This window comes from Amphiprion ocellaris, chromosome 12, assembly GCF_022539595.1.
Source record: "Amphiprion ocellaris isolate individual 3 ecotype Okinawa chromosome 12, ASM2253959v1, whole genome shotgun sequence".
NCBI classification, from domain to species: Eukaryota; Metazoa; Chordata; class Actinopteri; family Pomacentridae; genus Amphiprion; species Amphiprion ocellaris.
In genome coordinates this window covers 17,861,974-17,886,890 of record NC_072777.1, presented here as the reverse complement: position 1 = coordinate 17,886,890, position 24,917 = coordinate 17,861,974, and the positions used below count along the sequence as shown (strand labels likewise).

Below are 24,917 nucleotides of genomic sequence, written 5' to 3'. Positions count from 1 at the left end.
AAACACACACAAAACAACTAAATTCCCTAGCCAAACTTAAAACACATGACCAACACCCACCACAAGTAACAGAAACTAATACAACAGTCCACAAAGCTAACTAAACAAAACTGGTGCTTCTGAACACATACGTTTACTACACACAGTTCACAAATACTCAAATTACTAAATGCTTCTTCACCAAGTTGGCAGACTGGTAACTGGAACCTCAGTCTCCACTGCTTCTGGAGGCTCCACACCAAATAAGCAGGCGCCAACTAGGGTTGCCACCCGTCCCTTAAAATACGGACTCGTCCTTTATTTGACAATTAATTGTTGCGTCCCGTATTGAATCAATAATAATCATAAACGTCCCGTACACGTCTGTCACACACTCATCAAAACTGCATAAGGAACAAAATAAAACACAGGAAATACTAAGGGCAGCCAATAATAAACTTCGTAGGACCCACGTAGCGAGGACCCGATGCCAGGTCCAGCAGATCACGCTGCACCCGGGTGTTTAAAAATGTTTACACCCGAAACTCCACCACGTCCACAAAACGAAGCAAAAACGTTTGCAAATGTACCGATGTGAGTGGGAAGAGTGGAACCCCTGGCAAACAAGGCAAACTGTGTTTTCTGTTGCTCATTTACTGGCTGAAGTAAGGCAGCATCAGGAGACCAACATGTAAGATTCATGAGAACAGAGAGAACCCAACCAGTAGGTCACAGTTTATCATCCCCCAGTCATCTCCTGAAGTCCATATGGTGAGAGATCATCAGTATCTGGTTGTTAATTTACCAGAGGATGCTTATAATCATGCTGATGTGGTCCTAGACTCTACACTGTTTTAGTGATTCAGTAAATGCCTAAGTTGGTTTTTTTAAAAATGCTTTTTAGTTTTTAATAAACATTTATGTAACAGCCTATATGTAATCAATAAATGGCCTTTGCCTATCTAAAGAAAAACTCACTCAGAAATCTGATATGTTAACAGTACTAAATAAATCAATAAATACATGCATACACACAAAAATAAGTTAATACATGAACTGTGTTAAGATAAGATTTACATTTAGGTGAAAAAAAATGTCTGTAGAGAATTTCTTTGTCCAGTATTCTGCATTCAGTTGTTTATGTTTTTGCAGAATCCAGTATTGCTCACTGGTTGCTCATTTTATTATGGTTTCACTGATTAAATTGAGGCCACTTCTGTTCAGGCAGAACCTGTGATCATAAAACAATACAAAACTCTTAGTTTCGTGTTAATAAAGCACTTAAAGCTTTAAGTATGACTAAATGCTTTTTTCAGAATTAAATATACCACTCCTTGGGTGGTAGTGTCCCCGAGTTCGGTAAAGTTGGAAAAATATTCACAGATTCAGACTTCTGACATCAGTAACTCGTTAGATATAGGTTATCAAAACATAAATGATCGTTGTAAGGTAGACAATGTGCTACAAGGCCAGTTTTATCAAATGTAGCTGTCTTTCAAGCTGCAGAAATAACATTGATGTCTATGTGCAGCCGGCTGTGTGACGAATGCACAGGAACTGTCTGCAAAACCGCTGCAACAGCGAAGAGAGACACAAATATTCCATAACTTCAATCTTGTACTCTATAGGTACACAATGTGCTACAAGCCCAGTTTTATCAAGTAGCACATTGTGTACCTTATAATGATGGAAAAGAGGCATCGTTTATGTTTTCACAACATATATCTAATGAGTTATTGATGCTGGAAGTCTGAATCTGTGAATATCTTTCCAACTTTACTGAACTGTGGCCCCGAGGAGCCGTGGTGGGCGTCCTTTATTTTCATTTCTGAAAGGTGGCAACCCTAGCGCCAACAGAAGCTCTAAATTGCCCGTAGTACCCACCACAAGTAACTTATGGAACGACAGCCCACACAGGAACATAAACAATAAATCACTCACACAGAGGCACCAGGGAGAACTGGTCACAAATACTAGCCGCCCCAACTGAAAGTCTTGGTTGCAGTTATATGCTCATGTGTGGTGATTGCTGGGGTCTTCAGGGAGAAGGAGTCATGGTGGTGTACCAAACTGACGTGTCAGAAGGTGGGGAGGACCAGGGCTGGGAAGAGGTCTGGAGCTCCAGGCTAATCACTCCTCATGAGTCGGTCTTCAGCCAGGTGTAACCAATTCCCCTCTCCAAAAGCCTTTCAGACACACGGCCACCACAGGCTGTAGAAGGAGGCTGTAACAGGAGGAAAATGTAGTTTCACTGTTAACCTTTTCCACAGCAGACATTTGGACTGGTCACAGGTGGAAGAACTGATGAATGAGGTCCATAAAGGTTCTTCTAAATAATGACAAAGAAGCAGTAGAACAACAGCAGCAGCTCGAAGATGAATCCAGCATTAATACACCTCTGATTTAAACTGGGACCAGTTCAGATACCTTTATTAACATCATTAAAACTGTAAAAGTATTTGTATGAAACATTTACACTGGATGTTATTGCTGATAAACCTTGTGTAAAACTGTTATTTCTTGATAAAAACTCATAACCAGTTACACAAGCAGACCCACTGCCCTGTTTTATCAAGTACACCCTCTTTACCCACACACCCATGAACCTCTTTACCAATGAATCCCAAAACACACTTTGCCAAAATCCAAAATCTGTATTTGCACAAGTCCCTTGTGAAATTACATCAGTCTGTATTTGTAGATCACCATTTAAATGTTTCATGACACAAAATATAAGTGAGGAGTACATAGGGTTACAGACATGCCAAATAAGAAACATGGTCTTCCATAGTTATTGTCATTACTATTACTAGTAGTAATATTATTATTATTGTATCCACTAGAAACCATATAGTCATCTACTGTAGTCAAATATGAATGTGCATGGCGAATCAAATCCAAAACAATCCATGAACCAATCAATAACGTCTCGATTGCACTTAATTTTATTGACCACTAGATGTCCTATTCGAGCACTGTGTGTTATTGAAGCCTTGAATAAAAAGTCGAAGCTTCAGCCGTCACTAGCTGCAGAAATGGCACAAGTAAACGCCTTATTATCTTTGCACATTTTCCTTTACACCTCCAAGTTTATAGCAACAAAATAAAATGGATGTTCACCATATGAGACCTTTAATGGTTTTCTACCTCTGCTGCTCCCCAATACCGTAAATGCAGCTGCATCAAGCTACCTAAGATACATGGGGAAACACTGTGGGTAAGTGGCATTCAAAGTAAAAGCCCTGATATTGTAAGGCTGGTTATAAATACAGAGGAGGTGGTTTAAGATTCTAAGTATGATTTCATTGATTATTATTATATTATTATTGTTGTTGTTATTAGGTTGATACTATTCAAAACACGATTGCCTCATTGCAAGTGTTTAGCAATTTATAAAGATTTATTTTTCTGTTTGGATTTATTTTGAAAGTCCAGAGTAGTAGCTGTTGTTCCGATTTTTGGTAATTGATTAAACATCGCCATAACTGCATCCACAGTTCCCAGTGCTGACTGTTACCATAATAACAACAGAGGGAACGCACATTTGTTCTACGACAACAAAGACGAACGCAGACATTTGGACGAGAGAAGCACTTTGTTTAAAGTCCATTTCCTTCAGCCAACGTGACGAGGTGAGAAATTTGGAGTCGAATTAACGGTAGTTTGGCCTATTGACGGTAACGTTAGTTAACGGTTGTTTGTCTGACTTTAACAAGGTATCGAGTAAAGCGTAGCGTTGATTTTTATTTTCATTTTATTCTTCTTCCTCCCATAAAATCTGTAGCTGTAATGGTTTACGATGAGGTAGCTGAACCACAGTGTATTTTCCTAACCTCCTTATTGACACACCAGGCCTGGTGATGCCTTCAGGGGAGTACTTGAATTTCAGGGATCCGAGTACAGAGAAGATAAAATAAAGTGAAATAAGATTTTTTAAGAATATATTTTAAAAAATCAATAGAATATACAAGAGTGACAGTATTTTTATTGAATGTATTTTTTAAAGAGTACACAGAATGTGCAAATAAGAATGTGCTTGGAGTGCAAATGACATAAGTAGGTGCAGATGAGTTTACAGATAATGAATGACATTTAGAGTGTGAAGTGTCCAGGATGTAAAGTGGTTTCATCAGCAGGCAACGTGATAAAGTCCTTTTGTGATGATGAAGGACCTCCTGTATCGTTCCTTGGAGCAGCAGGGTTGTTTCACTCTGTTGCTGAAGCTGCTCCTCAGATTGTCCACAGTGTTATGGAGGGGGTGGGAGGTGTTGTCTATGATGGCCAGCAGTTTGGTCAGCATCCTCTGCTCCACCACCTCCTCCAGGGTGGCCAACTGACAGCCAACAACAGACTGGGCTTTCCTTATCAGTTTGTTTAGTCTGTTGGCATCCTTCGCTTTGATGCCTGCACCCCAGCACACCACAGCGAAGAAGATGCCGTTATTATCCTCTGTTATGGTACACTGATGTGCATTATTATTATATCATGATATCCATCTAATACAGTACACTTTATGGAAAACCAGTTCACAATTCTTTAATTTGTAAAGATTCTAAACAGGAATCTTCTCACTCCAGTCCATATATCAGACCTGCACGTTGATTTGCACTGAACAAAATATCATAGACAAATTTATTCAGTTCAGATTAGTTTTATTTATACAGAGCCCAATCATAACTCATTTCAGGGCACTTTACATTGGAAGGTCAAAACTTTATAATGTTGTTATAGAGAAAGCCAGCTGTTAGCAGCATTTGGTGTGGACAGTGTGGAGGAAAAAGTGTTTTTAAAACAGGAAGGGTGAAAGCTGTATAAATTTTGTCTGATGAAGACTGCAATGAAAGCACTGTGTGAGAAAGAGCATAGGGAGTCAGTATCTAACAAGGCTACTGTCTTTATTCTAGGCTGTTCTGACCCAGTGATAGGCAAAATGGGACGGATCTTCCTGGATCACATTGGTGGGACTCGCCTCTTCTCTTGTGCCAACTGCGACACCATACTGACTAACCGAGCTGAACTCATCTCCACACGTTTCACTGGAGCCACCGGCCGCGCTTTCCTGTTCAACAAGGTACTTGAACATCACTTTATTCGCATGGTGGACCCCAATCAGTCAACGGCACCTGTCAGTAGGTGTGATATGTTATGTAGCAAGCGAACAGTAAGTTCTTGAAGTTGCAGAGGCAGCGTGATGCAGCTGCTTTGCTGGTAAATCTTGGGTCCTGCATTAATGTGGACGTGACTTTGACATGTGGCACCTACGTAAACATTTTTGCAGACCATATACAGCCCTTCATTATTTTTAAACATTACAAGAAAGATAATTGGTCCTTATTCTCCAAAACAATGCAAATAGCATCAAGAGATTATTATAGGTATCATTAAAGGATTATATGGAGCAGTTTCATATAAAACTGCCAAATATTGGATGATTCCAGCTTCTCAAATATGATGGATCATTGTAGGTGAATATCTTGGATGTTTAGGGTGGGTTGGTTTGTGGAATTTCTTGCCTTCTCAATGTGTTTGAAACCATCATTGTGTTGTGCAGATGTCAGGTTAGTACACAGTTGACAGCCCTATTTGACTACAGTTGTAATCCATATTATGGAAAGAACCACTCAACTCAGTAAAGAGAGACGACAGTCCATCATTACTTTAAGACGGTCAGTCGATCAAGAAAATTTCAAGAAATTTGAATGTTTCCCCAAGTGCAGTCGCAAAAACCATCAAGCGCTACGACGAAACTGGCTCACATGAGGACCGCCCCAGGAAAGGAAGATAAAGAGTCACCTCTGCTGCTGAGGATAAGTTCATTAGAGTTACCAGCCTCAGAAATGGCAAGTGAGGAGCATCTCAGATTAGAGCCCAGATAAATGCCACACAGAGTATAGTAGCAAACACATCTGTACATCAACTGTTCAGAAGAAATTGCGCCAATCAGGCCTTCACAGTGGAATTGTTGCAAAGAAGCCACTAGTGAGGATGAACAACAAGCAGAATAGCTTTGTTTGGACCAAGAAACACAAGAAATGGATATTGGACCAGTGGAAATCTTTGCTTTGATCTGGTGAGTCCAAATTTGAGATCTTTGAGTCCACCCGCTGTGTCTTTGTGCGACACAGAAAAGGTGAACGGATCATCTCTACATGCATGGTTCCCACCGTGAAGCATGGAGGAGGAGTTGTGATGGTGTGGGGGTGCTTTGCTGGTGACACTGTTGGGGATTTATTCAAAATTGAATACGCACTGAACCAGCATGGCTACCATAGCATCCTGCAGTGACATGCCATCCCATCCGGTTTGCATTTAGTTAGATGCTCTGCTTCGGCAGACATTTTCCGAGTTTTTTTCCATTTGTCATTCTCATCCCTGTGTTATATTCATGATCTGAAGAGGTCACTGGAATGAGGTGACAGAGTCGTAAATTTAGTTTATGCACCACACTATACATCATGCAAGCATTTTGTAATGTATTACACTCTGTGAGCTTCAGGATCTTGAATTTGTAAAAAAGTGAATTCGAAGGTGCATTAAAATCTGCCCATGATATCACACAAATCACTTACTTCTGTAATGTTTGTAGTTTCTTCAAAAGACTTGGATATGTGTTGCACCATATGACATTACCATAATTTAGATGTGGTTCAAATAATGATCGGTATAGTGTAAGAAGCACTTCATGTGTTCTTTCATAGTTTTGATGTCTTAAAATAAGTAAAAACCGATGAATGAGAAGGTGTGTGCAAACTTTTAACTGGTACTGTACATCTGTTCCACACCAATCAAACTATGTGTTTTTTCCAACATTTTCACTTTATTTTGCTTGATAAACCTAAAAATCCTCTGTAGAAAAGCAGCTAACTGTTAAACTGACAGGTGTGTTTTTGTTGCCCTCCAGGTTGTGAATCTGCAGCACAGCGAGGTGCAAGACAGAGTCATGCTGACAGGAAGACACATGGTGCGGGACGTGAGCTGCAAGAACTGCAACAGTAAGCTGGGCTGGATGTACGAGTTTGCCACTGAGGAAAGTCAGCGCTACAAGGAGGGCCGAGTCATCCTGGAGAGGGCGTTGGTGAGAGAAAGCGAAGGTTTTGAGCATGTTCCCTCTGATAACTCCTGAGGTCACCTCTGTTACTGCTGCAATGCTCAATCCATGTACTACAGCTTCCCCTCCAGCAGCAGTGCATGGACCTACATGGACAGTGTTCCATTTGTGTGTAGAGCTACACCAAAAAAAAAAACAACCCAGACTTGGCGTTTGTGGGATGCTAACAACAGCAGCACCAGGCATTTTCCCATGGCTTTAAACATCTGGGAGAAGAGGAGAAACATCGTTGCTTTTCTACCCATTTAAAATCGCCTACAGTTTCAGTGTGTGTCCAGCAGGCTGTAGTGTTGCATAGGTGGGGGTGGGATGTTGACCCAGATGAAAATGATCTGCTCCTGCAGCCCTACAAGAGGCTCTGACAGATAGACAGCTTGTTTTGTAGGGATTCAAGGAGTGATTCAAAACAGAAGACTGAATCGGTTGAGACTATTGGTGTTGAAGTGAAGTTAAATCCACTTTTAGATTAAGTCGTTAGGTGTTTGCTACAAAAAAATAATTTTCTAGCAAATGGGCAAGCTGATGCTTTGCTGGAAATTGTTTAGTCATCAAATACACTACCATTCGAAAGTTTGGGGTCACCCAGACAATTTCATGTTTTCCATGAAAACTCACACTTTTATTCATGTACTAACATAATTGTACAAAGGTTTTCTAATCATCAGTTAGCCTTTTAACACCATTAGCTAACACAATGTAGCATTAGAACACAGGAGTGATGGTTGCTGGAAATGGGCCTCTGTATCCCTATGGAGATATTCCATTAAAAATCAACCGTTTCCAGCTAGAATAGCCATTTACCACATTAACAACATCTAGACTGTATTTCTGATTCATTTAATGTTATCTTCATTGAAAAAAAATGCTTTTCTTTCAAAAATAAGTGACCCTGAACTTTTGAACAGTAGTGTAAGTATTATATTACTTTTTTAATGGCAGAGTATTCCATATGATAATAGATGAAAATTATATTATTCCATATTTTTGTTAATTTTACTGAACTAGGTGTCACTTTTGCAATATAAAAATTTCAGCGTCTTCATTTTATCCTAGAATTAATGATGATTTATCTCAAGCCAGATTTTGTCTTTTCAATATACACAATTCAATAAAATACATTTCACTCAATCCTGTTAATGATGCTGTGTCCATGTGTCTTTCATTTTTATAGGAATTTAATGTAATTTTGTCTTAAAACATCTGTGACTTAATTTCTGTTATTTAAATATTTGGAATATTTATTCATTTAAAATTGTCTTTTGTGTCCATATCTAGATTTATATCAGCCTATGATCAGGGATTTTTTTTTTTTTTTTTTTACTTTTATGAATTCATTGTGTAATTTTTAACTGCTGACTTGTGAACCTGCATACAGTTCTGAAGACCATGTGGACAAAGAAAAGACAGCCTTGAGTTGCCAATCACTCCTATAAATCTCAACTTTCTGCGATGGAATCATAGAAACACTTGTATTTGTCACAAAACAGAATCATACATTTTGGGTTTTTTTCATACATTTACTATAGATTTATTTATCACCTTGAGATACGACTAAATCTGCTTGGTCAAAGATAAAAATACAGTAATGCTTATATTTGGTTAAATGTCCCTTTGCCACTTCTACCTCAACTAAGCTACTTCTGCTACTTTTTGTTGTATCTTTACCCACTCCTGACAGAAATTATATAGTTCAAATATTTGTTGGCTTTCTGACACAAGTTTATTTCTTCAGCACAGTCCATAGGTTCTTGACAGTGTTTAAATCAGGACTTGGGGTAACCAAATCTTTAATCGAGCCTGATGTAGCCATTGCTTTACCATTTTTGATGTGAGTTTGGAGTCATTGTCTTGTTGGGACATCTAACTGCGAGCAAGACCAAATTGATGATTTTAGATTTTTCATTTTAGAGCAACGTGAAGGTAATCCTCCTTCTTCAATATTCCATTTACTTTGGGTAAAGCACGAGTTTCACTGGCAGCAATACAACCCCAAAGCACCATGCCTGGCGGTAGTTTTGATGTTCTTGGTGCTTAAAGACCTCATCTTCTCTCCTTCAAACGTATTTCTGTCAATTGTGGCCAAATAGCTGAAATTTAGTTTCTTCTGATGACAGAACTTGGTAATTCTTGGTTGACTCTTTACCATCCTGACCATTTCTCTCTCAGCAGCAGGGGATAATTTGTTTCCTTCCTGAACGTGGCAATGACACAACTGTAGCATGCAAATTATACTCACAATTAAATGTTTACACAAATCATTTTGGGACAGGCAGCTGCTTTGAAATGGCTCCAAGTGACTGTCCTGACGGATTCAAGTCAGTATTTTACTTTGTTAGATCTGTGCTGAGCGCCCTATCTTTCCCACAGTACAGTTTTTTGCTGAGTCTGATACATGTACTAACATTTTAAAAAATTTTAATGAAAAAACTCAGGCTGATTAGTAAATATTTTTGCAATTTTGTACTTGTTTGCTAGGCTTTGTCATGAAAATGTTTGAATATAAAATTTGCATGTGAATATGTGGCAGGTGGCATCCATTAAAATAAACAGGGTAGACACGAACCAGAAAAGCTAGACAGTCTAAAAGCACCAACACATTCACACTACCTCACTAAAATGTTCACTCATTATTTTTTTATTTAATATAATGAGGAGAAAAATTATTATAAAGTACTCCCAAAAAGCAAAAGCTGAAATTTGAAGTTTGATACAAAACAATTGGCAAAAAGTTTAAAATAAGTAAACAGCAGTCCTTTAAAAAAAATTCCTTTTTAAAAAGACAGATCTGTTTATTTCATTAGCACATTTATTTATCTATTCATTGCCTCATTTGTTTATTTCATGATTTATTTCATAGCCATATTTATTTATTTCACTGTAATATATATCTCTTTAGCCATTTATTTATTATTTTGTTGTTTGGCATTCCACATACATCTATGTGATCATTTAGCAGTCAAAAGTTTGGACACACTTTTTCATTCAATGTTTTTTATTTATTTTAATTATTTTCTACATTGTAGATTAATACTGAAGACATTAAAACTATTAACTATGAAGAGCATGTAAAGCTGTCATCAAAGCAAAGGTAAGGTAGCAAAGGTGGCTATTTTGTAGAATCTAAAATATAAAGCATATTCTGGTTTGTTAAACACTTTTGTTTACTACATAATTCCATATGTGTTCTTTCATAGTTTTGATGTCTTCTGTATTAATCTACACTGTAAACAAATAAATAAATAAAAACCATTGAATGAGAAGATGTGTCCAAACTTTTAATTGGTACTGTATACAAGTGCAGCTCAAAAAAATCAGAATATCAGGAGAACATTTAATTTTTTCATATTCTAATTTAAAAAAGATAAATTTGCATATATCCTGTATTCATTACACATAAAGACAAATATTTGAAGCCTTTCTTTGTTTTAATCTTGATTGTGGCTTATAGCTCATGAAATTCAGTATCATAAAATATTAAAACGTTTAATTTTGAGTCAAGCCGCATGAATAGTGTGTATCTCTCAGTTTAGTTCAGTACACGCAACCACAATTATAGAGAAGTCTGGTGATTCAACAGTTGTCTAGTTGTTCCACTGCTCTGAACCAGAGATGTCAGAAGTGTCTTACCTGGTCTGAAGAGAAAAAGGACTGGACTGTTGTTCAGTGGTCCAAAGTCTTCTTTTCAGGTGAAGATAAATTTTACATTTCATTTGGAAATCAAGTTCCTAGACTTTGGAGGTAGAATGGAGAGACACAGAACCCAAGGTTTTCAAGTCCGGTGTTAAGTTATCACAGTCTGTGATGATTTTTGGTGCCATGTCATCTGCTAATGTTGGCCCACTGTGTTTCAGTCTACACGGTGTCTACCAGGAGATTTTAGAGCACTTCATTCTTCCATCTGCTGATGAGCTTTATGGAGATGCTGATTTCCTTTTCCAGCAGAAATTAGCAGCTGCCCACAGACCCAAAACCACGACTAAATGGTTCCCTGACCATGATATTACTGTGCTTGATTGACCTGCCAACTCACCTGACCTGAACCCCAGAGAACCCCATATGTCTTGTCAAGAGGTAGATGAGAAACTCCCAAACAAAAGTACAGATGAGCTAAATTCTGCTATCAAAACAACCTGATCTTCAATAACACCTCAGCAGTGCCACAGGCTGATCACCTCTATGTCATGCTGTATTGATGCTGATATTCATCTAAAAGGAACCCCCAAAAAGTATTGTTTAAAAAAAACAAACATACTTGTCAGAAGTTGGGTGTTTCTATATTGTAAATCCTTCATTTAAAAATGAAAATGATCGTTGGAAATATTTTGATAATTTGAGATACTGGATTTCTGATTTTCATGAGCTTTAAGCAAATGAAAGCAAAAAAAAGGGCTTGAAATATTTCACTTAATGTGCAATGAATACAGAATTTAAGAAAGTTTACCAAAAAAATTTTTTTTCAGTTTTTTTGAGCCGCACCTGTGCAACTCCAAGTTAAATCCAAGTTTCAAGAATGGTTTGAATGTCTCACTTCAAGGATAGACTGTATAACAAAGATACACTACCATTCAAAAACTTGGGGTCACTTAGACATGTACTTTTTTTTGAAAGAAAGGCAGTTTTTTCAATGCAGATAACATTAAATGAATCAGAAATACAGTCTTGACATTGTTAATGTGGTAAATGACTATTCTAGCTGGAAACATATGATTTTTAATGTAATATCTACATAGTGGTACAGAGGCCCATTTCCAGGAACCATCACTCTTGTGTTCTAATGGTACATTGTGTTAACTAATGGTGTTGAAAGGCTAATTGATGATTAGAAAACCCTTGTGCAATTATGTTCGCACATGAATAAAAGTGTGACCCCAAATTTTTGAACGGTAGTGTACATACAGACAATGACTTCAAGGCGAAGCTCAGTACTGCGGGATTTCAGGGCACAGAAAACAAAGACACCCTTCATCATAACGACGACCTTCTTCTGCATTCTGGGAAATGCAGGAAGTATTGACTACAGGGAGGAAACTCCAAATCAGGCGAAGTAGTTGATGTGCTGCCGGGAGGGCAGCATTCCCTGGTCTACACTGGATTCATGTTTTGGTATTAATGGCATGCAAAGTGAGCAGGACAAGTGAGTTTTCTGACAAACAGACGGACACGAAGCGAAGCAGCGATGGCCGTCGGTGAGTTTCACTTCTAGACACAAGCTAGCATGAATGCTAACGTTAGCTACCAGAGCGACAGTAACGTTAAGTGGAAGAAACTCAGCCGCATTAAAGAACTGATAGCTGGTGTGTTCGTATTCGTATTATTGTTCAGCTAGCGAAGTTATAATGCTACTTTTATCACAGAAATAATAATAAAACTAATAATTAATGTTAAAGTTCCCTGTTGTGAGCGTAGCGTTGAACCCTACTAACATGAAGGTTTGAGGTAAGAAAGCTGAGACATTTTCACCGTTTGTCTCCTCAGAAAACGTGAGTGTGGTCTTCAAGCTGTACTGCCTGACAGTAATGACGCTGGTGGCAGCTACATACACTGTGGCATTACGGTACACCAGGACCATCTCATCAGGTGACCTGTACTTCTCCACTACTGCAGTGTGCCTCACGGAGGTCATTAAACTAATACTGAGTCTGGGGATGCTGGCAAAGTAAGTGGCTGTCACCGTCACATGCTATGTTATACCACAGTAAAAAAAAAAAAAAAAAAAAGCCATGTTTTTACAGTCACATAGAAGTCAAAATTTATAAATATTTAGCCGTCAGATAATAATCCTCTAGAGATAGAAGGATATCATAACCACAGGGAAGGATGATGTGGTTAACACGTGGATAATAAATTGCTGCTATAAGCAGCAGTTTATTATTGGCTGGCAATAATTGTTTTAATTATTGCCAACCATTGTCTTAGCCAGTAGTAATCTTATCTAAACAGCTGTCCCAAAAAATAACTTAAAGAAAAGGACTTTACTATGGTATAGACAGTGTAGCAGATTAAGTCAAACTATAAGACTGTATGAGAAAACAAACAATACAGTAATTACAGAAATATGTAAGGGTCATTCCAGAATTGGAGGACATTTGAGCTTCAAAGTTTTTGAAAAATAAACCTTTTCTTTTACAATTTTCTGATACATTTTCATCAATAATAGGCAATAAACTATCAAAAGCTTGATTAGCTCAGCTTACACATCAGTGGTACCATTTTTATTCCATGTTTTATTTGTTATTTGCTAACCATACTCTAATCACAGTAACATGGTTACTAATCCATGCTAATGTTAGCTTTTTCTCAGGAGTAGAAGCTAGATATTTAGCTAACTGTTACTGCTGACCAAGAGGACAAACTTACTGATGGAAAAAAGTTCAAAGAATTTGTCTTATCCTGAGAACATACATAACAGGGGTAGTGCTGGGTGATATGACGATACATATCGTGAGAACGATAGAAAAGTGTCTATCGTGCCATTTCTATCGTTTCTATCGTTTCTAACCTAATTTTATCAATTATTACAGCAAATATATCATTAAATAGCCTGCGACGATTGTATTAGTGTTTTCTTGTCACTATGCATACTCTAAGTTTATATAAGTGAAAATGAAGAAGAATAAAAAAGAGATTTTTCGCAAAGGAACTCCGTCTTGTGGTTTTTGCGACATGACGCTGCTTTACATTCTTTGATTGTCACACGGGTTTGCAACATGCTTTATGTTACTGAAATCATGAGTGCTGAACGATGGACGCGCAACAGGTAGGGCTGGCCCAAATAGCAGTTTCTGGGCTCCGGATATTCGGGCCCTATTAATGACGAATGTTCGGTCCGCTTCGTAACGTCCGGGGGGTGGACGGACGGACGGACGACCCGAATATTCGGTTCGGTCCGTGAGGCCAGAGGCGGTGAGCTAACGAAGGAAAGAGCTGAATTTTCGGCTCGGTTTGTAACGCCCGACGGGGGTCGGGGGGTGGGGGGAATATTCCGATCTCAAAATCAATATCCGCATACCACCATCGGGACCGAATATTCGAAATTTTTGTCAAACTTTTCAGAAAATAACTGAAAACAAACTTTATTGTGGTATATCGTGATATATATCGTTATCGTGATATAAAATAATCCATATCGTGATATATGATATTTTTCCATATCACCCAGCACTAAACAGGGGTGTATGAGGTAGAGTGAGACATTCAATTAAGGCTGACAATGTTATGAAAATCAGAAAAATAGAAGAGAGGACATAGCTTTGCTCTACCCATTCTTTTGTAAAACTGTTTGATGATGTTTTTTTCCAGCATATCATGTGATTCACTGTTTTCTTCTTCTACCAGCTAAAAGGTTATGATAACACGTTGTTGGACACACATTCCATGCATGATAGTTATTATTTAAAATAGTATGTTGATTAAGAAAATGTTACCACGGTTACAAGAGACATTGATGAAAAAGATAATGCCAAAAAAGGAGATTTAAATTTCATTTTAACTGTTTTATTTTAGATTTAATTTGGTCATCAGAGGGGTGGGACAAGAGAAAAATGGCATTTTAGGGGGAACTTCAAACTTACTTGGTATTTTAAAAACATTTTCAGACATTCTTTTGTCTTTTCTCCTTTTCTCCTAGTTCTTTTAGATTTGGTCTCAGGACATGTAAATTTGCACAACTGCATGTTTTAGTATTTTGTATGTGGGTTATTTGAAATTTGATGGGTGGGATGTCAAATGTCCTCCAATTCTGGAATGACCCATAAAGTTAAATGTATTAACAATCACTTTCCTTCTTGCACAGTTTGGTATATACTGGCATTCTGCTGCTACAGCTTCACTTGGTCGGTTATGACTCTGATGTTAATCTAGATGCTTTGTAATAATGCTTTGGCATTACTGAGTGCATTTGCGGATTTTACACCTCCTCTGTAATTGAGCCTGTTACACTACCTGTCCCAGATAAGCATGATGGTGTCTTTAAACAGGTCATTTTCAGAATAGTTGCTGATAAATTTTCAGTTGGCAGTTGACTTATTGCTCTGCAGTGTGGATTACTAGAGTTAAGAAGAATGTCTTTGAGCTGCTGGATGCCAGAATGGTCTCTTAAGATCATCACGCATTTATAAAACTGAAATAATTTTTCAGCAATTTTTTTGATAGCCGATTAATTATTTAGACAAAAACATTTTTGCAAAAATATAAAAAGAACATTTTTTTTAAGTTTGAAAATTGGGAGGATTAGGTACTCTCATTTTTGTGACAGCAAACTCATTGTCTTTAAGGTTTGGACTGTGGGTTGGACAAAAAAAGAACATGAAGAAATCACCTTGGGCTTTTGGGAAATACGATTTCCTTTTATCAAAATTTTCAAACTTTTTTAGGCCAAAATATTAATGGAGAACCTAATTTTTAGACTTTTTTTACAGTATAATTCAGACCTACATATTAGGCAAGGTATAGTTATAGGGATATAACCATTGAGAGGAAGGAGGAGTAGGAGATGGTACTGACTTTAGAATATTCAGATTTTAATTGCATAACAGCTCCTGTACACGTAAATTCCTTCACATTTTAGAGGAAAGTTCTCTGCAAAGTAAAAAATATACACAGCAATAAAATTGTACTCAAAAAATGTTAAAAATTGATTCATTAAAGGCAAAATATGCAAAAGATGACAGAGGCAAAGGAAAAAGTAAACATTCTTGTCAAAAGCTACCAGCATAAAGACTGAAAGTGGCCTCGCTGGGGTCAGATCTGCCTTATGCGTCATATAATCCAAAAATGTCAGATACTGCTGCAGTCATCTGTGCTTTACCACATGCAGAGTATTCAAGAGTGGTAATTCAGTTACTTCCAAGAGACTGGGCAGTAACAGAACCTAACACTCTCCCCAAAATTAGACTCTCTCAAAACATTCTTTAAAGAATTTGTATTACCATCTTTTTGCATTTATCTTGCTAAATGTAGGACTGCAGATTATTATTGTTAAAATGAGGGTTTCTTTGTTTAGCCTTGCTCTACAACACTTAAAACGCGGCTTTGGAGTTTCTAAAAACTGATGACGCTGCCTTGAAAAAAATCCCTTTGTCTCATGTCCAAGCTTTTAATTTTAATTGTACTATGTTGCTCCACCAGAAAGTGTTTTATTGTGTCTCGATCATATCTGCCATTTATCGTGCTTTAGAAATATGTATTTGACAATACTTGTGAGCTTAAAGCAGGAGCATGACGTCAACCAAACTGCCACGTGGGCGGTTTTGATTTTACCCCCTAACTCCACATTAAAGGATGCTGCTGCCTTAAACTACCCATTTTTAGATTTCTCCTGAGTGAATACACTTGAGCTGTAGAAAGTGTTGCTTCTACAACATGAATTATGTGATTATTTTGTTATATTTGCCTGAACGTTAATTGATTGAGAAAGGAATTTCTGTGCAACCCAAGACTGTTGTTTTGTACCACATCAGCTCCACCCTTCATGCGTCAGGAGGTGAGAATTTAGTAAGCCAGGAAATTTGAAACATTCATGCATTTGTGAAAATGACAGTCTGAAATCTCCACCCAGAATTCATTGTCCTCCTCTGACCCATAGCTGGAGTTGAAGTGCAGCAAACCAAGGTCATCAAGAGCCACAAAACAGTCCCTTAGTCCGTTCAGAAAAGCAATGCAGTGAATCTGGGTGAAGGCTGTCTGTTCTAAGTGGAATTAATGACTTTTCTGTATCGACATTTTTTTCTTCATCACTCTGTTTTTATGTTTACCTACACAGAGAAACAGGAAGTCTTCCCAGACTCAAGAATGCCATACAGGAACATGTCTTCTTCAGTCCCAAAGAACTGCTGAAGCTGAGTGTGCCCTCAATAGTGTATGCAGTTCAGAATAACATGGCCTTTGTCGCTCTAAGTAACCTCGATGCAGCAGTTTATCAGGTACGACTTGAATCCTGCTTTTTTTGTTGTTGTTCAATTGTAGGTACACTAGCATGCTTACCACAAAAGTTAATACAATGACTTTATTAATCCCCGAAGGGAAATTCAATTGTCTGGTCTCATCTATTTACTTTTGAATTAAATAGTCTAATTGCTGATGGCAAGAAAGATTTTCTGAATCTTTCAGTCCTGCAGCGCAGGGATAGGAGCCGTCCACCGATGTTTTGTTGTTCCTGAGGTAGATGTGAAGTGGATGATCCAGGTTTGTCCGAATGGCCTCCATCTTTCTAACGGCCTGTTTCTCCACCTCATCCTCCAATGTGTTCAATGATTCCAACCACAGAGTCAGCTTTTTTAATCAGTTTGTTCAGACGCCTTGCATCCTTGTTTTTTATACTGCCTCCCCAGCAGACTGCAGCATAAAACAGAACACTTACTACCGCAGATTGATAAAACATCTGCAGCATCTTACTGCAGATGTCTAATGATCGAAGTCTTCTGAGGCAAAAAAGTCAGCTCTGGCCTTTTTTGTAGATGAAGTCTACATTTTTAGACCAGTCTAACTTATTATCAAGGTGGACACCTAAATATTTATACAGTGTCACCACCGATGTCCACGCCACAAATGTTCACTGGCTGAAAAGGGGGTTTGGATCTGCGGAAATCGATGATCATTTCCTTTGTCTTTGAGGCATTGAGTAGCAGGCAGTTTTTGTGACTCCAGTCACTGAAGGCACTTATCAGATCCCTGTTTTCAGCTTCATGTCCATTTCTGATACATGCCACGATAGCAGTGTCATCAGAGTATTTCTGAATGTGGCAAGACTCAGTGCTGTATTTGAAGTCAGATGTATACAGCGTGAACAGGAATGGAGCCAGGACTGTTCCTTGTGGAGCCCCAGTACTGCTCATTAATGTCCCAGAAACACAGTTCCCCAACCTGACAAACCGTGACCTTCCTGTCAGGTAATCTGTGATCCAAGAAACACAGGAAGGATCCACTCCCATCTCTGTGAACTTGTCTTTGAGTATGGTGGGTTGGATGGAGTTGAATGCGTTTGAAAAATCAAAGAACATGATTCTCACATAAACTCCAGGTTCCTCCAGATGAGACAGGGCACGGTGAAGGATGAAGAGGATGGCATCATCCACTCCAATGTGTTCTTTGTATGCAAACTGCAGGGAATCGAGTTTGTCTTTGACCTCAAGCCTCAGTAGGCGTAGAATCAGCCGCTCCAGAGTTTTCATGATGTGTGAGGTAAGGGCAATAGGTCTGTAGTCATTTAGTTCAGCCGGACATTTGATTTTTGGTACCGGTACAATACAGGATGTTTTCCATAGAGCAGGCAACCGCCCCAGCTGTAGACTCAGGTTGAAGATCCTGTGGAGAGGTTGACACAGTTGTGCAGCACAGTCTTTAAGCAGCCTTGGACATACACCATCTGGGCCAGCTGTCTTCCCAGAGCAAAGTCTCCCAAGCTCCAACATCACCCCTTTCTCTGTGACAGAGAAGGGTACAGGTGCTAGAAGGGAAGTAGCTGCAGCTGTGGAGACATGTAGGAGATGGTGGAGGAGAAGAAGGAGCTATAGTGGGGATTTCCATATGTTGTTGAGGAGAAGAAGGAGGAGGAGGAGCAGTGGAAGTAGGTGTGTCCACAGTGTCAAATCTGTTGAAGAACAGGTTGAGTTCATCAGCTCTTTCTACATCACCCACTATTGGCTCCCTTTTTATTGTTATGTCCAGAGATGGTACTGATTCCTCTCCACACATCACGAATGTTGCTGTGTTGAAAATTCCTATCTTCTTTTTGTATTCTAGCTTTGCCATCTTCACTCTCCTCTTCAACTCATGTTGCACTTCTTTGAACCGTTCTTTGTCACCGTCTCTAAAAGCTTGTTTTATTGTGTTTCCAGAAGCACATTCCAGTCTGTTGATTCAAAGCAGTTCTTTAGAGCTTCAGTAGCTTGAGGAGTCCATCTTCTGATTTTGACTTTAGTTGCAGGCTGTCTCAGCACACAAGGTTTGTAACAAGTCTGCAGATAAACCAAATTATGATGTGACCTGCCCAGTGGTGGTAAGGCAGCAGCTCTGTAAGCTTCTTTGACATTGGCATACAGCAGGTCTAGGGTTTTATTTTCTCTGGTAGGGCAGTTAACAAACTGTGTACATCCAGTCAGGTGAGAGGAGAGGCTGACATGATTGAAATCTCCTGATATTATTACAAGTGCCTCAGGATGTTGAGTCTGTATCCTAGCAACAGTATCATGCAAAACATCACACGGAACCAAGTCAGTTGCCTTGGGTGGGATGTATACAAGTATTGTTATGATATGACTGAACTCCCTTGGAACATAATATGGCCGTAGGGCAACTGCCAACAGTTCAATATCTGGACAACAAAATTTCTCCTTAACAGTTATATATGAGGAGTTACACCATCTCTGGTTAACAAATAAAGCCAGACCCCCTCCTTTCTTCTTGCCACTAGCTTTAGCATCTCTGTCTAACCTTATGAGGGTGAAGCCAGGTAGATCCACAGTTGAGTCTGGGTTGTTTTGATTCAGCCAGGTTTCAGTAAAACACAGGAGACTGCGTTCACAGTATATTTTGTCAGTCTACACCAATGTCTCCAGCTCGTCACTTTTGTTTGGCAGAAAGTTGACGTTTCCCATGATGACTGATCGAAGAAAGGGCTTATGTCTCCATTTCCTAGCCTTCACCTTTGCACCAGCACGGCAACCACGAAAACACCTCAAGATGTCCACTGGAATTAGATGTTGCTGTCCAGAGTTGTTCTGTCTCAATGAAAAAAGCTCCCCTCTTGAATGAACTCTTCTCCCAGCAGAAACTTCCATCAGCAGCCAACAAAACACAAAAAAAATATGAAAAAAATACAGCAAAAATTTAAAACAGTTAAGAGACACCAGACTTTGCAGCCACTTTCAGAGGCGCAGGTTCCGGAAAGCATGCTAGTGTACAATACAGATCATAATATGTAATACAATAATTGTCATCAGTAACACAAAAGAAAGCCAGACCTGCAACGAAACAATATTGTCATGATCGAACCACAGTAGATCATTTTCAAAATTGTTTTTAAAAATGTATTTCTTGTTTCTTTAAATCAGCTAAATATGGCAGCTTTAATACATACAGCTGTTTAGCTGTTGTCTTTTAGGACTGTTGTTTCCACTGCAGAAATATGTAGAGAATAATAAGCAATTTGGATGTATTCTGTCAAATAGCACGTTAATACAATCTTTGCTAAATTCACGCTGATAGCGACAGGAATAGTAAACACAAAATCATATAGCAATTACTGTCATGCTTGTGCTAATGTAAGGTTTGGACATGAGCATTGCAAAATTTGTCATTGAAGGGTTTCATGGCTGATGTCTGTGAGATCTGGCTGTGTTGATGAGGGTGACAGCTTAAAGTCTTACCAATTGAATCACTTAAATGTTTAGATTTTTTTTACTGTGTTGTAATGTTAGCAGGCTGTACAGTGGCTTGGTGGTTAGCACTTTCGCCTTGCGAAGATCCCTGGTTCAAGTCCCGGCCTTCCTGGGATCTTTTTGCACGAAGTTTGCATGTTCTCCCTGTGCATGCGTGGGTTTTTTCCGGGTACTCCAGCTTCCTCCCACAGTCCAAAGACATGCTGAGGTTATTTGGTAACTCTAACATTTTGTCCGTAGGTGTGAATGCGATTGTGATTGTTTGTCTTTATATGTAGCCTTGTGATACTTTGGGTGTCCCCTGCCTTTGCCCTAATACAGCTGGGATAGACTCTAGCCTCCCGCGACCCTAATAAGGATTAAGCGGTGTATAGATAATGGATGGATGTAATGTTAGCAATATTCACGTACATTAATATTCATTTAGTTCATTAAACAGTGAATATTTTCCCGTTTGACCTTTCTGTCTTGAACAATTTCATGATTTTTCAAAAAATCATTCTGAAACAAAATACATTTTGACATTTGAGATACTAGAACTTTTTGCTTAATGATATTCCAATTTTAGCACATACCCATTTGCATTAGAACAAATTCAGACCCTTTTTATTTTATTATGTTGTGGGATTCATTTTACATGGAAAAAAAATTCCACTCTTAGCCATTTATCATGAAAAAGTGAGAAGTTGTTTTTAAAAATGTTTTAAATTTATTCAAAATCCTCAACTAAATTATCTTTTTTTTTTTTTGTAAGTATTCAAGACCTTTGCTGGGACTCCAGACTGTGGTCAGGTGTAACCTGTTTGCTTTTAATAGGCTTGAGATGTGTCTAGAACTTGACTGAAGTTCTCCTGTGGCAAACTGAACCTAGTTTGCTTTTCTCAGGTGTCTTTGAGCATTCCGAAGAGCATTTGTGAAGTGAAAGATCATTTTGAAATGGAAGAAGTGGGAAAACACCCGGGCTCTTCCTTTAGTTGGTAACTGAGTAATAGGGCAAGAAGGACTTTGGTCAGGGTAGTCACCACACCTACCAGTCACCTCCTCTAGAGCTTCAGAGGTCCTCAGCACAGATTAGAGAACTTGCTGGAAGGATGACCATCTCAGCAGCACCTCAGCAATCAGCCGGTGTTTTTCGAAGCACCTTTAAGTAAAAGATGTATGAATTTCATTTGAAGTTTGTAGTCTGATACAAAGACTGTGAAAGCACAAGGAAAGATATTATCTGTGTTCTTGAGACAAAAACTTAAATCTTTGTGCGGAACTCTAAGCACTGTGTCTGGTAAACATAAGGCATTGTTCATCATCTGTTTATTACAGTCCCTACAGCAAAGCTGTACAGTGATGTTCCTCAGCAGCAGACGGGGACATTGGTCCCTAAGGAAACGGTGAATGTAGCCAAATATAGAGATCCTTGAAGAAAACCTGCAATAGAGTGCATGCAACCTAAATCAAGGGAGAGTTCAACTTTCAGCCTGACATGACAATGACTCAAAGCAAATGAGAGAGACAAGAGAGTGTGTCATAACTTCTGTGGAGATACCTTAAAACTGCACTTCAGACACTTCCCATCCAAGCTGACTGAGTCTTAGAGAATCTGTCAGGAAGAGTGTGATAAACTGCCCAAATCCGGGTGTGCAAAGCTGAAAGACACTTAACCAAGAAGCTGTAATTCAGCTAGAATACTACCAAAGCACCTTCAACAGAGTACTGAATTATGGTCCTGAAGGGTTTCAGCTTCTGAATTTTGATTGCTTTATCAGCATTAGGCAGGTTGTTGCTAAAAAGAACCCTTTGATAAGTTTTTTATTTTTAACTTAGGTGACTTATCAGCTGAAGATCCCATGCACAGCCTTGTGTACAGTCCTCATGCTGAACCGCTCTCTTGGCTGGCTGCAGTGGTTCTCTGTCTTCATGCTCTGTGGAGGCGTCACACTTGTTCAGTGGAAGCCTGCAGAGGCCACTAAAGTTCAGGTAGGGATGGGAGGAGTTATTCAGTAAACCATTAAGTACTGTGAATTTTACTGTCAGGAGTTTGGTATTTTATTACCTGTATCTGCTCAGGCTACAGGGTGTATTTACCATCTGTCCAGTAACTAACTTACTTCCTTTATTTCCAGATTGAGCAGAATCCCTTTGTTGGGTTCGTTGCCATCGCTATTGCTGTGCTTTGCTCTGGATTTGCAGGTAAAATTGGCATTGGATTCTGTATTAATGACTGCAAATGCTTTCATTAACTAAACAAACCCTCGACTAAAGCAACACTTTTCAGTGCAATCACCCATGATACATATACCAAATGACATCTCTTCTCAGCACAAATTGTCTGAAGCAGACTTACTTTACATATTTTGTGACTATTTTTTGCACCTAACAGTTTTGTTTATACTTTCTTATTGAGGTGTATACTTTGAGAAGGTGTTGAAGAGCTCAGACACATCTCTGTGGGTGAGAAACATTCAAATGTACCTGTCCGGCATTGTGGTCACCCTGATTGGTGTTTACGTGACCGATGGAGAGAAGGTGCTGGAGAAAGGCTTCTTCTTCGGTTATACACCCTGGGTGTGCTTTGTTGTATGTAAGTATACAAAACCTGAGATTCTTTTCCATTTTATTTCACATTTTGGTTAACATTGCTCTCTCTGTACTTCTAGTCTTGGCCAGTGTAGGTGGTCTGTACACATCAGTGGTGGTGAAGTATACCGACAATATTATGAAGGGCTTCTCTGCTGCAGCTGCTATTGTTCTTTCAACAGTGGCGTCTGTCATCTTGTTTGGACTACAGATAAGTAAGTTGCTTTCTCACTGCCATATTGTTTGTGTGATAACTGAGAAAGAAATTCTTGCAGGGTCTGCAGCAGGACTTGCATCTCTTAGTCGGCTACTTGAACAATCGATAATTTGTCATTCCATATACTGATAAAGCGGTTTTTAACCACTGTTACTTCATTTTCGTAGCAAAGTTGTCTTGGTTTAATTAAGAATTTGAAGAACCGATAAAGCAAACAACGGGTCACTTTATGATAAACAGTGAAAAATATTTTTTTCATTTAAAAATACTCTTCACAGATTGGCCTGAAAAAAATCCAAACTATTGAACACAGCAGGGAAGCTGCAGTCTTCCACAGTAAATAACCAGTGACGTTACCAATATTCACAGTGGTCTGCTATGAGAATAATCCTCATAGCTGATCTACATGGAGCGACTTGTTCACTGCAAACATCAGTCCAGCTGGAACAGAGGCCCACACGTTCTGTTGTAGCAACTTTATCAGTTCACTTCATAATGTTTTCCTTCAAAAGAATGTTTACTTGCAAACTTTTATCAAACATGATCATTTTACTCCTTTTTTAAAAAATATTAGAAATGCCTGACTTTGCCTTTTTGCCCTCTTGTGCAGCCATCACATTTTCCTCTGGAGCCCTCCTCGTATGCATTTCAATCTACCTGTATGGACTTCCAAAGCAAGACACATCCAAAGTGGGCCGCCAAGACACAGACAGGGAATCCAAACAGAAACTAATCACTGTGTGAGTCTCTGACTTGGCCAGATCAGACGGGAGTCCAGTTTTCTGACGAGCTAAGAGTACATGTACTGTGTGAGCACTGGGGAGCAATTCCTGGTATTTTACTGAAGAACATGAAGTTGCTCAGTGTTCTGTTCATCACACAGATCACAGCTTCTCTTCTTCTTTAAAGGCAGAGTATTCTAAGCTATTGAGACATGGACACCAGTAGAGTGAGGGATTTTGGATCTGGCACATGCCAACTATTTAAATACGTGATCTAAATATCAATCTTTCTCCAGAGATTCCACCTTTAATGTAGGCCAGCTCCTACCTCTACCCACATAAGACTGGTGACAGTACTTTGAACTTCCATATAATTTGAAGAAGTCTTGATGATTTTAATGCCAGATTCAAACAATCTTTCAGTTGATATGACAAACAATTTTTTCAAACTGGCCCTTATAGCTAGTAGCTTGTAAAGTCTGTAAATAATCTGAAGCAATCGAAGGAGGCCTTAAATTGAACTTGAGACATACCGGAGAAATAAGCAGTGACAGGACTTTGTTACTCTTATTTTGAAGCCTCTGTATATTTGCCATAGGGGGCGTATAATTACCACAACTCCTTACCATGGAGGGTTTTTTTCCCAATCAGTAATTTTTTTTAAATTTTTTTTTTTTTTTTGCAACTGTGAAAATGTGTCTTTGGTCCAAATCATATAATGCTAATTCTGTATGTGCCCAACTCACAGGAGACGACATTTGAAAGAATGATGACTGCATGTGGGATTATGTTTATAATGCCATCTCTCCAGTGTCTTGTGTCTTTTGTACCAGTTCTGTTTCATTGTATAAACATTGTCTATTAAAACTGAACAGAAATATGGTAAAAGGAGCTGCTTGTATTTCTGAGTGGTGTTTCAGAACATACCCAATCCTACCAATGAA

The 24,917-nt window shown here is 38.8% G+C and overlaps 2 protein-coding genes across 2 annotated transcripts; both read left to right on the top strand.

Annotated features, from left to right (window-relative positions):
• Positions 1 to 3,454: 3,454 nt before the first annotated feature.
• On the top strand, positions 3,455 to 8,215 carry LOC111578342 (protein yippee-like 5). Its single transcript, XM_023285042.3, has 3 exons — positions 3,455 to 3,611; positions 4,884 to 5,050; positions 6,881 to 8,215. The coding sequence occupies exons 2-3, from the start codon at positions 4,910 to 4,912 to the stop codon at positions 7,100 to 7,102; spliced, it is 363 nt and encodes a 120-aa protein (XP_023140810.1). The 5' UTR covers positions 3,455 to 3,611; positions 4,884 to 4,909; the 3' UTR covers positions 7,103 to 8,215.
• A 3,878-nt stretch (positions 8,216 to 12,093) lies between these two features.
• slc35a1 (solute carrier family 35 member A1) lies at positions 12,094 to 24,864 on the top strand. The gene is made up of 8 exons (XM_023285031.3): positions 12,094 to 12,273; positions 12,563 to 12,743; positions 16,848 to 17,007; positions 22,282 to 22,434; positions 22,581 to 22,647; positions 22,862 to 23,038; positions 23,115 to 23,249; positions 23,862 to 24,864. Exons 1-8 carry the CDS (start codon positions 12,264 to 12,266, stop codon positions 23,993 to 23,995), a joined length of 1,017 nt encoding a protein of 338 aa, XP_023140799.1. The 5' UTR covers positions 12,094 to 12,263; the 3' UTR covers positions 23,996 to 24,864.
• Positions 24,865 to 24,917: the final 53 nt, after the last annotated feature.